Source organism: Arachis hypogaea, chromosome 3 (genome assembly GCF_003086295.3).
Source record: "Arachis hypogaea cultivar Tifrunner chromosome 3, arahy.Tifrunner.gnm2.J5K5, whole genome shotgun sequence".
Lineage (NCBI taxonomy): Eukaryota > Viridiplantae > Streptophyta > Magnoliopsida > Fabales > Fabaceae > Arachis > Arachis hypogaea.
The window spans coordinates 132,406,987-132,420,621 of record NC_092038.1 but is presented as its reverse complement, the minus strand read 5'-3'; the positions used below and the strand labels follow the sequence as shown (position 1 = coordinate 132,420,621).

Below are 13,635 nucleotides of genomic sequence, written 5' to 3'. Positions count from 1 at the left end.
GTTGGTGCTTTCTGTGGAACGACACCGTGAACTGGTACCTGTCCCTCATCCTCGTGATGGTCGAACTCCGCCTCCTCCTCCGAGTCCGTGTCACCCCAAGCCCGTCGAGGCCTGACCCTCTCCCTCCGGATGGGCTCATTTGGGCGACGCTCTCTCTGGCCCCGCTCCCTCCTAGCTGGCCGGCGAGTGTCCTCTTTGACCTCCCTCGCACATCTCCTCCGATCCGGCATGCCCCTCGGAAGGGTTAGATCGTCCCTCGGCTGACTGACAGTGGGCTGGACGTCGTGGGGCAACTCCACCAGCCTGGGATCCTCCAAAACCTCCTGCCCAGATAGATGCCTCACACGGCAAGCCCCACGCCACCAATCGTAGTACTCAACGGTCGACCTAGCATCGACTGTATAATGAACTGTAATCTTGTGACCAGACTCGAACCTCTGCCTCCGACCGTCGTACCACTGCTGGAGTCTCTCCGGCCACCAAACATACTCACCGCGACCAGTGGTGATCAGATACCTGATGTTAAACACATTAAATAGATAAAATAGTCTCACTATCAGAACAACAAACGACTACCAACGTATAACTTTGAAGAAACTAACCACGTTCATACCTGTCAAGATTCACTGGAATCCCCAGCACTGGCTGCTCCCCATTGAACTGCCGTTTCACTCGATCGACGTAGTAAAACTGGATAATGTTGAAGCAGACTATAGGAACGGCCGACAACCAAGTACCCCACTCGTCCTCCTCACGGAACCAATGTGGGCACAGGGCCTGCAGTGCAGGGTGGGTCGTCGTACACCCTCTATGTAAACTGAATAAAATTTTTTTTAACAGAATAACAAATATTACAACACATCAAGTAGAAAAAAAATATCAAAATATTTAATTTCATAACTTACCTCATCGAACCGTAACTGGTCGATGGATACCCTATAGTGCAAGACTCTGGACTGGTGCTGGTCTCTACTCTACCACTACAATCCAACCAATCTGAAAGTAACAAAGACATATACAACTTCTTAAGTTACAAACAATGCGAATTAACAGCAAAATTTAACATGAAACGAAAAAGTAATACTTTGATACTTAGCAGCTAGCGGGTACTGGTAGACTCCTTTATCTGGTGGACACTACTGAGAAAATCTCTGGTAAATTCAACTCATTAGCAGCGGAGTACAACCGGTGATATCCATGACTCCCCGCTGTGCCACCAAACAGAGTGACTGGTAAGTTCAGACTAGCGCAATAGAGCCCCTTGATAACGCCCTGCACTCCGCGAAGTCCCGTAGAAGCGGTAGCCACCGTACGTGCACCAGGTTGTTGGACTTGTCTGTCAATAGATACTCTCTGATCAGTAACATAATGTAGCAGCGGGCATACTGTCGGAGTGTCTCAGGATCGTCGGTGGGGGTATCTGTCAGATACGATCACGCAACCAGACTAGCTTCAGCGTGAACGACTCCTTCCTCTGCGCCGCCTGCTGTGCCACCAACGGAGGCCTGGCACCAAGCAATTGCTCCACCATTGCCCACGTCTCAGTGTTGTACCACTGACCAATGTCACGAAGGCACCCCCCAACGGGGTTCCCGTGTGCACGTAGGCCCAGGTGGTACGCCACGTCCTGCAGGGTGATAGTGACCTCACCCCACGGAAGATGAAACATGTGCGTCTCCAGACGCCATCGCTCCACGAGTGCCAAAATCAGGAAATTGTCAAATGTGAAGTCCCTGAGCGGCACCGTGTCGCCGAATCTGGCCTCAGCCAGATACGGGACGATGGCGTTGAGTGGAGGAAGGGTATGGCTGACTCGTCGGGGCAACAGAAAGCGAGGCCTCTGCGGAATGAAAAATAAATTTTCAACCTATATAATAATACATTTTTCTACTCTACTTAAAAAGAAAGTACTACTCCTACTTAGGAACATACTACCATGTGTCTACTCTACAGCTGTCTCTAACTTATTTATGTCGGTAAGCAAATCGTAATTAAGTCATACAAATCTTACACAAACAAATATTGTTCTAAATTCATCATACAGTCCAACCCCTAAAGCATCTTACTCAATTCTTGTCACTACGAGACTAACCCTAACAATGTCCACATACTTAGATTAACTGAACATAACACAACTAAACTGAAAGTCGGCCGCCCCAGTGTAATGTGAAGTCTCGTTTAGTCTGTTGATGACACCATCGTTGCCTGCCTGGCGTGCCATCACCGTATCGGATTCAAATATGGAAGGAAACGGTTAAAAGAGGTGAGAAAGAGTTTTACTAGGTCAAAGTAGAGTTTAGAAACACTGTGTAAACGACTTATACTTATAGGCGCCGTTCAGCCTTGTAAACGAGATACATGCAATATCATCTCGTTTACACTGTAAATGAAATATGACTGAAAACGTAAAACGATAAATATTTTTAAAATTATTTATTTTAGTAATTAATTAATTTATTTTATTTATTTAAATAAAAAATCCGACATTGATATATAGCCCGAGAATTGAAGGAATTAAATCAATTAATTGGAATAGAAAAGAATTTGATGAGTATGTGAGTGAGTGTGTTATAATATGAGTATGTAAATCCAGATCCAAGAATTGGGCAGGCAAACCCTATGACTCTAAAATCATGCTACTACGTCGGCTACATACCCATTAATATTATTAAGGCCAGCCTCGCCATTCTGCCCTGCATGCCGCCGTCACATAATTAATAATTAATAATAATAACTATTTAATTAACTATCCCTCTGATGTTTTGGTCGTCACTGCTTTGTGCAACGCGTGGTACTATCACTGTGGACTCTGCTTCCTTCTCTTCTCTTATTTTTGTCCTTTAATCAATTACTATTATTTCTTTATTCTCCTCTCTCTCTCTACTTATATATGCCTATCTACATTAACTCATTCATTACGGATACAACTCTCCCAATCTCACTTCCACTTGCACGTAATACTGCTACTTCTTTTTAGTCATTAGGTAGCGTTTGGTAGAGAGACAGATACTGAAAGACTAAGACTGAGAGACAGAGACTAAGAGATAGAGACTGAAATAAGTTTTAGTATTCTGTTTGTTGTCAAGTGAGAGACAAAAATTAAAAGAAGAAAAAAACTCTAATTTAATTTGTACAAAGGATAAAATTAAAATTAATTAATTAAAATGAGAGTATTTTAAGTATAAAATATTATTAAAGTTTCAGTCTCTGTTTCTAAAAATATCAGTCCCTTGTGTTCCTACATTTTGGAGGCACTGAAATACTGAAATTTTGGGAATAGAAACAGAAATTTTAGTACCAGTCTCTGAACCAACAAACATGATACTGTATCTCAGTCTCTCAGTCTCTGTCTCAGTACTGCAAAACAAACGCCACCTTAGAGATTTCTTTACACCCACCCTCTAATCCATAAGTTGCATGCCATCATGCCAAACCATTTTCAATGTTGCTCTACTAAACCATGTATAATTAATCTCAGGGTTTAAATAATCACACTACCGTTATATATGGAACATAATATTGTAGGATGTGGATTCAATATTTATTTGTTCGTTTTGAAAATTAGATATTATAAATACAAATTTGGAATGGTATCTCCCTGCTGGTATATGAAATAGTTAGATGTTTATTTTAGCTGTAACCTAATTTTCTTTAACTTTTAATTAATATATTACTTTTGGAGTAGGGAGCGGGAGTGGTCCAAAAAACTAGTGTGGACCTTAGAAAATACCTACAAGGAGTCTCAACTCTCAACATAATTGTCAGTATAAATAATGCTTTTTAATAATGTAAGAATCTTATAGCTAGACGTAAGGATAAAATCTAAAGTTGTTAAATGGATATTAAATATTTAAATCTCATAACTAATTATCAGTTAATATTTTCTTCTTTTTTTTTTGGATCAACAGTTAGGAGGTTTTTTGAATATTTTAATACAATATATAAAAGATTAAAAGTATTAGAGGTCATTTGAAGGGCTAGTTCCGACCAAAAATGGTAGATGGGCTACCAAACCAAAGGTCCCGGTCTTACTAATTGGGCCTGCAGACGCTGCATTTGTTTGTTTTTTTCTTGGACCTGGTTTTTAATTCCTTGAATTAATCAACGCTATTCCATTGTTAAATGATGATGCAAATGACTGGTGTATTGCAACTCTTTTCGGGCTTCAGCACCGTTGTAATACCCAAAAAAATTATTGTACCCATATTATTTTATTTACAGGTAAAAACCCACGTGTAATTAAACACCTCAAGTCCACAAATAATTTTTAGGTGGAAACTTAAGTGAAGTCGACTTCACGTGAAGTTGATAACTAAGAGTCGTTAGATGGTTTGACTGATTTGACTAAATTTTCATCTAACGGCTCTCAGCTATCAACTTCACGTGAAGTCGATTGCACCTGAATTTCCACCTAATTTTTAACTATCAACTTTATTTATACTTAAATATTCATCTTATTTCTGGACAACTTGTCTTGATTTATCTACTTTATTTCGTCACAAGAATTATAAATTGTAAGTTGAGTCCAAAGAGGAAAGCTATAATAAGTTAATTGGCACCCATGACCCACCGGAATGCATAAACTAGGGACTGTCTCTAATTGTTTAATTAGAGGCCCTTATTTTGCATCATGATGATATTCATTCAACGAAAAAAAGAAATGATTATGACGGTGGCCCTAGACCTCTCTAACCCATAATGATTTTAATTTCTAGTTGGCAACCGTTGAAGCATTATTATACATACAATAACACAAAAATGATTCAAATGTAGGTAGGTGGAGGGACTTGAATTTCAATTGATTTTTCACACTTCACAGTTCACACCCGTGACAAGACATACACAAAAGAAAAGGAAAAGCAAAACTTGAAACCTTGTGTGTGTTGCATATTTATATATGTCTCACATAGTCACGTTACATATGCTTTGAACCAAACACAAAAGAGTATGGAAAGTGAGCAAAAAAACAAGGAGATGAAAGAAGTTGTTGCTGTTGTTGCAGAACCTGAGATGGTGGGGGAGCAATTTCATCAAGGGGCAATTGTGAGACAGACGAGTATGAACAAGAACAACAATAATAATAATAATTGTCTTTGTTCTCCAACAACACATGCTGGTTCATTCCGTTGCAGGCTTCACCGCAGCACCCTCCAAAGGACCAAAAGCATCGATAGATAATTCATCTTTTGTTTGAATTCGATACTATTCACATACATGTTATATATGCTTAATTTACTTTTTGTGAGTTCCATTTTGATGTTATTTTTACTGTATCAAGTTATGAACTCAATTGTGTTTGTTTTCTTCTTGAGATGATCGAAATAAAACACAACTTGTCATCAATTCTGCATGCTTATTAAATTACCAACAACTATTCGGTAAAATAGTGGATTAATAAATTAAGGAAAGAAAAAAACAATTGATCACTTAAAATTAAATTAAAATACAGAAGTTTCCTTACTAACATGTTCCTAATCAATTGGAGGGACATGAAAGAAAAGTCCAATTTAATTTCGAATCTTATGATAGGAATGTAAATGGCAAAATGATGATTGAGTATAGTGCCAAATTTCGTCATGATTATCATAGCAATTGGTTAGTGATCAAAGGAAGATTCATGCAGGCATGCTCTAAGAATAGTTAAGTCAAGGGCCAAAGGAAACCATAATGAGTGTTGTGATCATCATTGCAACAATGATCATGATGACCACCATTGTTAGTCCCCCACTATATCATCATTTTCTTTTATTATTATTTTGTTGAACTCCAAAACAGTAGTGAAAGGTCAATTTCAGTTTTTGAGATTGAACAGAACAAAGTAACTACTAACTAGTTGTTATTTGAGGACACAATTCATCCAATAAATCTTAGTATGAAGGAGGATGAAAGTGACATTCATCCAATAACCTAATGCCCACATTATTAATAAGAGATATTAAAGAAAGTCATCAAGACATAGAATATTTATTAGTAGTTACATTTTCTCATTAATGTCAAAAGATTTTTCTTTAAATAGGAGGCCCATATTTACTATATTGTAGAACTTAGAGGTTTATCAAGAATTCAAGATGTTTGTTGGGATAAAATAGACCAAGCGGTTTTAATTTTCCACTGATTTAAAGATAACACCGCTTAATTATAAGCAAACACATTTTATCAATGGTGGATTTTATTCTTCTGTTGTATATTTTTGTCCTACTTTCTGGTCGGCTTTGGATTGCACATCAGTTTGTTATCAATTATGATGGCACTAATAAATTGTAACAAAGCACAATAGATCAATGAAAAATCTCTTCTAACTAGAAACCAGAATAATAAATGCATGTTCGAACACTCCAAATTTTAGCCCATAGTTGAATGTCATATTCTATGAGGAAGAGAACATTAGTGTGGATACAAATTATTATCTGATATCCAAGAATAAATTTGAAATTATTAACAAATATGCGATTTTTACCAAAGAGATTTCCCCTTATGTTGAGAAAGATCTCATATCTTATTATCATAAGTTTTATATGAACAATGCACATTTTAGAATAATTCTTTAATTCTGCCTAAGAAGTTACAAGGCCCTTTTTGCAGATGAAGTAAAAATAGTGTACATTACTACTATCCTCTAAAAATTCACTCTAATTCTTTCCTGTGACACCTTTGTTTGTAGACCAGAACTTACTAAGCATTCGTTTTGGTTGATTAATACCCTTAGATCTAGAAGCAGCTCTCCCATTTTCATCATTGGTAATGTTATCCATGTCTTTATCCTCTGCTAGCTTCATTCTCAGAGTTGGATTCCTTGTTGCTGTTGTTGTTGGCTTTGGTGTCTTGAGTCCATTGACACTCCAGTTATCATCACCATGAATGCTTGTGGTGGTGCTCAATGGTGGGGGATGCTTTGAAGAAGGGTCAATGCCATGTGCTTTCAGTAATGCCTTGATGTTGCTTGGTATGTCGGCGACTTTTCCGTTGCCGCCGCCGGATGCTGCTGCTCTGGCTTGCTCAAAGAAGAGGACTTGGACAACCACTCTTAGAGGGAGTAGCTCATTTTGTGCTGCATGCATGCATGCTTCCATGGATAGTTTCTTGCAGTCTAGGATCCTACATAGTCTTTTCCTTTCGCTTTTATTCAGTTCTGGATGAGCCTGCCAACACAACACAACAGAATGTAACAAACTAGTAGCCAAATTAAATCAGAAGCCATGTTTAGGCTAAATTTCTGTGGGTCAGCTTGCACCTAAACTGCCAATAAATTTTGATTAGGACAAGAATTTTAAGGTCAATATACTTAGTTTAGTTGGTTATCCACTAAATTATTAATGTTGTTTTCTTTTTGTCTATTTCTCTAAGTATACCTTGAGATAAGTATCAATAGCTCTGTATAGATCATCATGATCATGTCTTGCAAAATCTGGTATAGCCTCAGCAAGAGCAATGAACTTTGACAAAGGCAAGTTGACATCCCTGGCCACCTCCTGAAGGTACCTATCCACAAGCTTAGCCACCTTCAACTTTGATCCATGAGAAGCTGAGGAGGACCTCCTGCTCTCCTGGAACTCGAAATCAATGTTCTCGGCCGACCTCGACCGCCTTCTTTCGCAGGCAATCATCCTCATTCTTGGAGGACTAGTTGGAGGACTCTGCCCCTGTGACATAAACTGTTCCAATATTGCCATCACCAAATCCACATCATAAGCCATATCATTTGTGTGAGAAAGTGAAGGTATCAAAAGATCATTCACTGTTGCTTCCTCCAACTGAAGTCCTACTCTTCTTGCCAATTCACTCTTTGAAGAACAAGATGCATTCAGAATATTGCAAGCCTTCAAGAGCTTAAGAAGAAAGCTGCAAGAAACAGCACCTCTTTCAGCAGGTAGCAGGCTCACTATAGATTCCAAAAGTAAACGATGCTTGGAGGCTATTTCGCTTGCCGAATCCGAATCTGAGTCTGATAACTCTTGAGATTCTTCCTTCTTATTCTTGGCATGTCCATTGCTTTTTGTTGTGATGCTTGGCAGCCACCTTGAGGCATAGATTTTGAGCGCATCGCCGATCAAATTGGACGGTGTCTTGCCGCCGGATTTGATAGCAATCATGGCTCTCCAGTACAAATCTATGGTCAATTCTGCTAAATCTTCAGCCCACCATCCCTTGCTTGTTGACTTGTGCCTCATGCTTTCGGTTCCATTGCAAGAAGAGACATCATCTCTCAACCTTCTAGAATGGCTATGTGACAAACTCACCTTAGAAGGATGGCTTAAGACCTTTGAGGCTATGGCTTCAATGCACCTGCTTGTAATGGCCAAGTCCTCTGACCACAGACACAGAGCCATTGATTTTGTGGTTTGCAGTGTCACAATTGAGTCCTTCCAGCCATGGAGGATGCAAGAATTCAGGAACACTTCAAGCTTGTATATCAAGTTCCCTTTTTCTACATCCTCAGTCATCTGAAGGTACTCGGCGGCGCAGCGCGCCGCCACAATATTGTAGGCACTGAGTGTTATGGTCATTCCATAGCAGAACTTTGCACAGAGCTCAAATGTCTCGGCGCCGCCGGGGAAGTCAGGGAGCTGCACTATCTGAGGCTGGCCTGAATCAGGTGACTCTGAGCAGAGTCTTTGGAGCCGCAAACACTTGGAAAGAAGGGGAAACTGAAACCGAAAAAAGATCAACAAAAGAAGGAAACTAGTCATTGAAGACAAGTTTGAAGGATTTGTACACTCACCTTGTGAAGAAGGTATCTGCTTCCTTTCACTTGAATTATCAGGTCACTTGAAACTTCACAAGTTACTGCCCTGCATGCAAACAAAATTGGACAATCTTATTTTAACAACATAACAAAGAATTTCCTCAATTTATTATGCTTTTACCTTACTGAATCAGCAGTGTAGAAGGTATCAGGACGAGATCCAAGTTTCATGAACTTCATGACTAGTTTGCCAAATTTGTTTCCCTCTAAATCATGTGTTATTCTGAATTCTGTGACTCTAGTTGCAATGGTACTAGTGAAAACTAGCTATATACACAAATACCAAAGTGAATACTAATTTATATTATATACCATCACTTTGTTATTGAATGTATGATAGAACTTTAGTGCAAACTGAATCAGTGTGGGAGCCCTTGGTAGAAAGACTTTGAGGGATTCTCAGAAAGAAAAAAGAATGAATAGAGAGAGGAGGGAAGAGATGTAAAAGTTTCAGTATGGAGAAGGAAAACCAAAGAGGTTTCTTTGTGGGAAGAAATAATATATACAAAGTTTAAATAAGTTTATGAGTTATAATAATAACAAAAATGTTAAAACACAAAAGAAGTTGGTCCCAGACAAACTTTATTTTGCAATGTCACAAGATTCCTCAATTTTGAGAGAATTTATCTTTTCTATCTAACCACCTTCTTTAACTCAGCAATTTAGAAAAACAACAGCAAAAAAGAAAAAGAAAAAGAATAGTCAATTGTGTAAGAAAATATCAGAAGATGAAACATTGCAAGGATCACACCATATTATAGATGGCATACCGTAAAATAAATTGACTATATTGCATTACTTATCTATCTTAGCAGCAGTCAGCACAGTTAAAGAAAATATAAACATAATCATTCTAGAAATAGAAATACTCAGTACATAACATAAAGTATGTGATATTATTAGATTAATTTTATACTGATACTATGTGACCAGCTAATACAGAAAGTGGCAAATCATTACAGGGGGAAATATATACATGCGACATGGAATAACTTTGTAACACTGTAACGTCAACTTTACCTTTGATTTATTTATTATTATTTTTTAATTTCTAGTGTTTTGGTAGAAGAATGTTATGATATGTTTGTATTAGCTAGGCTTTATCTAAAAAATTGGTTAAACAACTAAAAATTTAACCAATCAAATTGATTTAATTTTTTAGTAGTTAAATTTCAATTAAATTTTGATTGAACTTTTAAATTTTAGAAATTCTAGTTCTAGTGTAGCTCAGTTTTTGAACTTTGATTATACTACTAGAGTGCTAATGGAATGGCAACTCCCACGTGCTTATCCTGCGCCCACTAGTGCCCTTCCTTCTCATCATTGCCACCGCAATTAATAATTTTCTTTGCTTTACCTTTCTTTGATTTTTTCTTTTAATGCATTTTTTACTTTGATGCAGTCTTCTCCCATTAGATTATTCTAGTCAAACACTATTTCATCTTTGTTCAATTTGCAACACGCATTTTGTGTCCTCTCTTTCTCTATGTAGATAGAGAATATAATAAATTAATAATTCAGCAGCAGTAATAATAAATAATAGTTGGCAACTACTCAAATGAAGATGCTAAAAACATCTTTTTATGAAGATTCTTGTGTTAAAAGTGTACTTTGTTTGTTTAGCCACACTTTAAAAAAAATAACACTTTTGTAACACATCAAAATCAAACCATACATTTCATCATCTAATGGTAAAAAAGAAGCATCTTCATATAAAGACAATAATAAAATCTTCATGGTAGTATCCACCATAATAGTTTTGTGAAGAAATAAGGATATAACAGAACTTAAAATGGCGAAAAGGAACCATATACGTATATCATTATCCTTAACAAGCTAATAGATAGGCTCCATATAAAAATGAATTCCAACTTTATTTGCACGAAAGCATATATTATATATGGATAAAAGATTGGGCTTGTATTGTTGAAAAATGACGAAAGTGCCATTCCGTGGCATGCATGTCATGAGTGATGAGTGATGAGCATTCCACATTCATTTATTGCAAATGGTCCATGAGATTGAAACTTAGCATATTATTGGAGTGCAGCTGGGAGACCTCTTGTTGGCTTATTAGAGGCAGGTGTTTGATTATTAGGTTAAAATAAAATCAAAACAAAGAAAATTGTGGTGGCAGATCAAGCCTTCTTGCATTGATGCTGAAATATTTATGGTGTTAATCCCTAAATAAGTAGTAGTTGAGGGTTGTCTTCAACTTTTTGTTTGCCCTTTTGAATTGTTGCTCATAAATATTATTATTTCAAAGCCTCTCTCTAAGCTTTTTCATTGTGATAAATGATTTAGATGGAGGGTTTTGTGGCCCATTAATAATGGTAGAGAGAGTACAAAAGGAGAGACATCTAGGGAGTTAATTATCATCATCATATGTGATATTCATGATTGGTTTCGAATTGCATACTATGATGTGTTATAGTCTATATATATATATCAATTTTTTGTGAGCATGATTATTAGAAAAGGTAATAAGAATGGCAAAGATGTACGGGCCTAGCCAGCTAGCTAGCTAGGTTTATATATGTAATTTCATATATAATTAACAAGCTGAGAATTAAGAACCCCCATTGTTAAAAAAATAAATTTTATTTTTAATTACACAAGTGCTACAATAATGTCATGATGGATCACATATTAATAAAATATCTAGAAAGAGAGAGATGCTCCCCAACATTTGCTAATTTAGTTATATAGATTCTTTTGTTTTATGATAAAAAAACAATTTTTGGAATTAATAATAAAAATTAAACTTTAAACTTTTAGGTGATAAGAATTTTGATATAATGTGATGATATTATTTCTTTAAAAAAATTAAATTAATAAAAAAGTATATAAATAATTATATTATTAACAAAATATTTGTGAGAGCTTGAGAAGAATAAATTTAGGTAGTATAATTTTCTATGGAGGGTTAAGATATTAAAAGCTATTAAAGGGTCATATGATTAATTCACAAAAACATCATATAACTTTATGTTTAATCTTGTTCTATATGGGCGATGCATTCCATGTAAGTGTGCTAACGCAAAGGTAATTAAGAGTATACCATAACATCAAAGAGAGGTTGAAATCTAATTTGAGAAAAAATATCAAGTTAAAGAGAAATTCTGATTATTTTCGAGAGAAGATATTAAATGATTGATGAGCAGTGACCACTACTATACTGAACTTCCATGTATTCAATGGAGAATTTATGCAAAACATGCCGGGGGCAACAGTTGGCTCAAGATATAGACTTGTGCTAACATACCAAGTTGTTTCAAAGGCAAATATGGAACAACCAACCATGATACAAGGTAAAGCGTCATTTATTCTATTTATATTTCAAGTTCTTTGAAATAATAATAATAATTGCAACTTTATTACTTAACCAATTAGAGTATCAGCTAATTCTACCAACTACAATATTAGTTCCAATAAAAAAAGTCTAATGACACAAAAAAAAACACCCCACAACAACATTATCCAAACCTAATAACTCTATATATTTTGATTTTGGTAAAAAAAAAAAAAAAAAAACAACCACATACGCCACATTTCCCTCTTACTTCCACTCGCGCCATTTATCCTGCCGTCTTCCTCTCCCGCTTCAGACACGTCGTTGTGCCGCTCTTCGCAGTCGTTGTTGATCATCCGCTCGTCGCAACGATGATTCCGATCTTCTTGCATCGACAACGACACCCACAACCCTATTAAGGGAACCAACCAATCCTCCTTCGCGTTGTTGCGTCACCCAATCCCGCCGTCGAACCGCCGAAGACGACGTCTACAACGTCACAAAGGAATCTCCGGACGACCCACTGCGCCGCGCCCAATCATGTCGTCGACCAGCCCTCACCCGCCCTCGTCTATGCAATTCATTTGCCATGAAAGGTGGATAAAGAATCCCTCGTCGCCGATTGCAATGGATACTCTGAGAAGGTAGTCGTGGGATTTTTTTATTAAAATTTGGATGTTTCTTTTATTAAACTTGGAATGTTTAATTTCTTTTGTTAAACATGGATGTTTCTTTTGTTCAACTCCAAATGTTTTTTTTTGTAATACTTGGGATATTTCTTTTGTAAAACTTAGAATGTTTTTATTGTTAAATTTTGGGATGTTTTTTTGTTAAACTTTAAATGTTTCTTTTCTTAAATTTAGGATGTTTCTTGTATTCGATGTTGGTCGCCTGACATGACGCATAGAAGAGTAACGACAGAGAGTACAACAATAATGTGATGGACAGTTGAAGACGAGATATCCACTACGCGATGAGAGAGGCTTCACATTGATAAAGTGGTTATGCGTGACAGTCATTAATCCTAGTTTAATAGTGCTAATCCTAATTATTTAAAATTTTATTTTTTGAAAATTTGAATTTTTTTAACAAATTATTCAAATTGGCCGATGGTCTAGTAATCGACCCAATATTTTCTCTAATAATAATAATAATAATGTATTTATTTTCTTGGCTATTTAATGTAGAGGGTATGCTTTTAATTTCCTAGAATTGACAAAGCACATGGCTGTGGGAGCTAACGAGGTGTTGGCTAAACTATGGAAATTAACAGTGAAAGGTTGTCATATATGCATATGTAGCCTTCACCATTTTGAAAGGTACAACACATCATTCAATGGAGGATGGTGGTAATTATTAGTGAAAAATTACTTCTTTTGATTTACAAACTTTAATTTAGACGGAGATATTGTTAATTATATTTTGAATAATAATTGAGAATTTTAATTCATCTTTTTTAGTTATTTTTTTCTACAAATAAAAATATTTAAATTTGTCTGTATTTAAAAATTAATAAGATATAAATTAGGATTTTTAATTTTTTTTTTTATATTCTTGACGGAAGTCACCATGATAAAGGCCAAGGCATCACAATTATACC

General features: G+C 36.4%; 1 protein-coding gene and 1 long non-coding RNA gene across 2 annotated transcripts; one reads left to right on the top strand and one right to left on the bottom strand.

Annotated features, from left to right (window-relative positions):
- Window positions 1-6,450: 6,450 nt before the first annotated feature.
- Window positions 6,451-9,683, bottom strand: LOC112791744 (BTB/POZ domain-containing protein At1g67900). The gene is made up of 4 exons (XM_025834696.3): window positions 8,865-9,683; window positions 8,720-8,789; window positions 7,350-8,645; window positions 6,451-7,139 (listed from the first exon to the last, which is right to left on the bottom strand). Exons 1-4 carry the CDS (start codon window positions 8,921-8,923, stop codon window positions 6,630-6,632), a joined length of 1,935 nt encoding a protein of 644 aa, XP_025690481.1. The 5' UTR covers window positions 8,924-9,683; the 3' UTR covers window positions 6,451-6,629.
- A 2,606-nt stretch (window positions 9,684-12,289) lies between these two features.
- LOC140181870 (uncharacterized) lies at window positions 12,290-13,200 on the top strand. The gene is made up of 2 exons (XR_011877501.1): window positions 12,290-12,679; window positions 12,899-13,200. It is a non-coding gene; the product is annotated as an uncharacterized lncRNA (long non-coding RNA).
- Window positions 13,201-13,635: the final 435 nt, after the last annotated feature.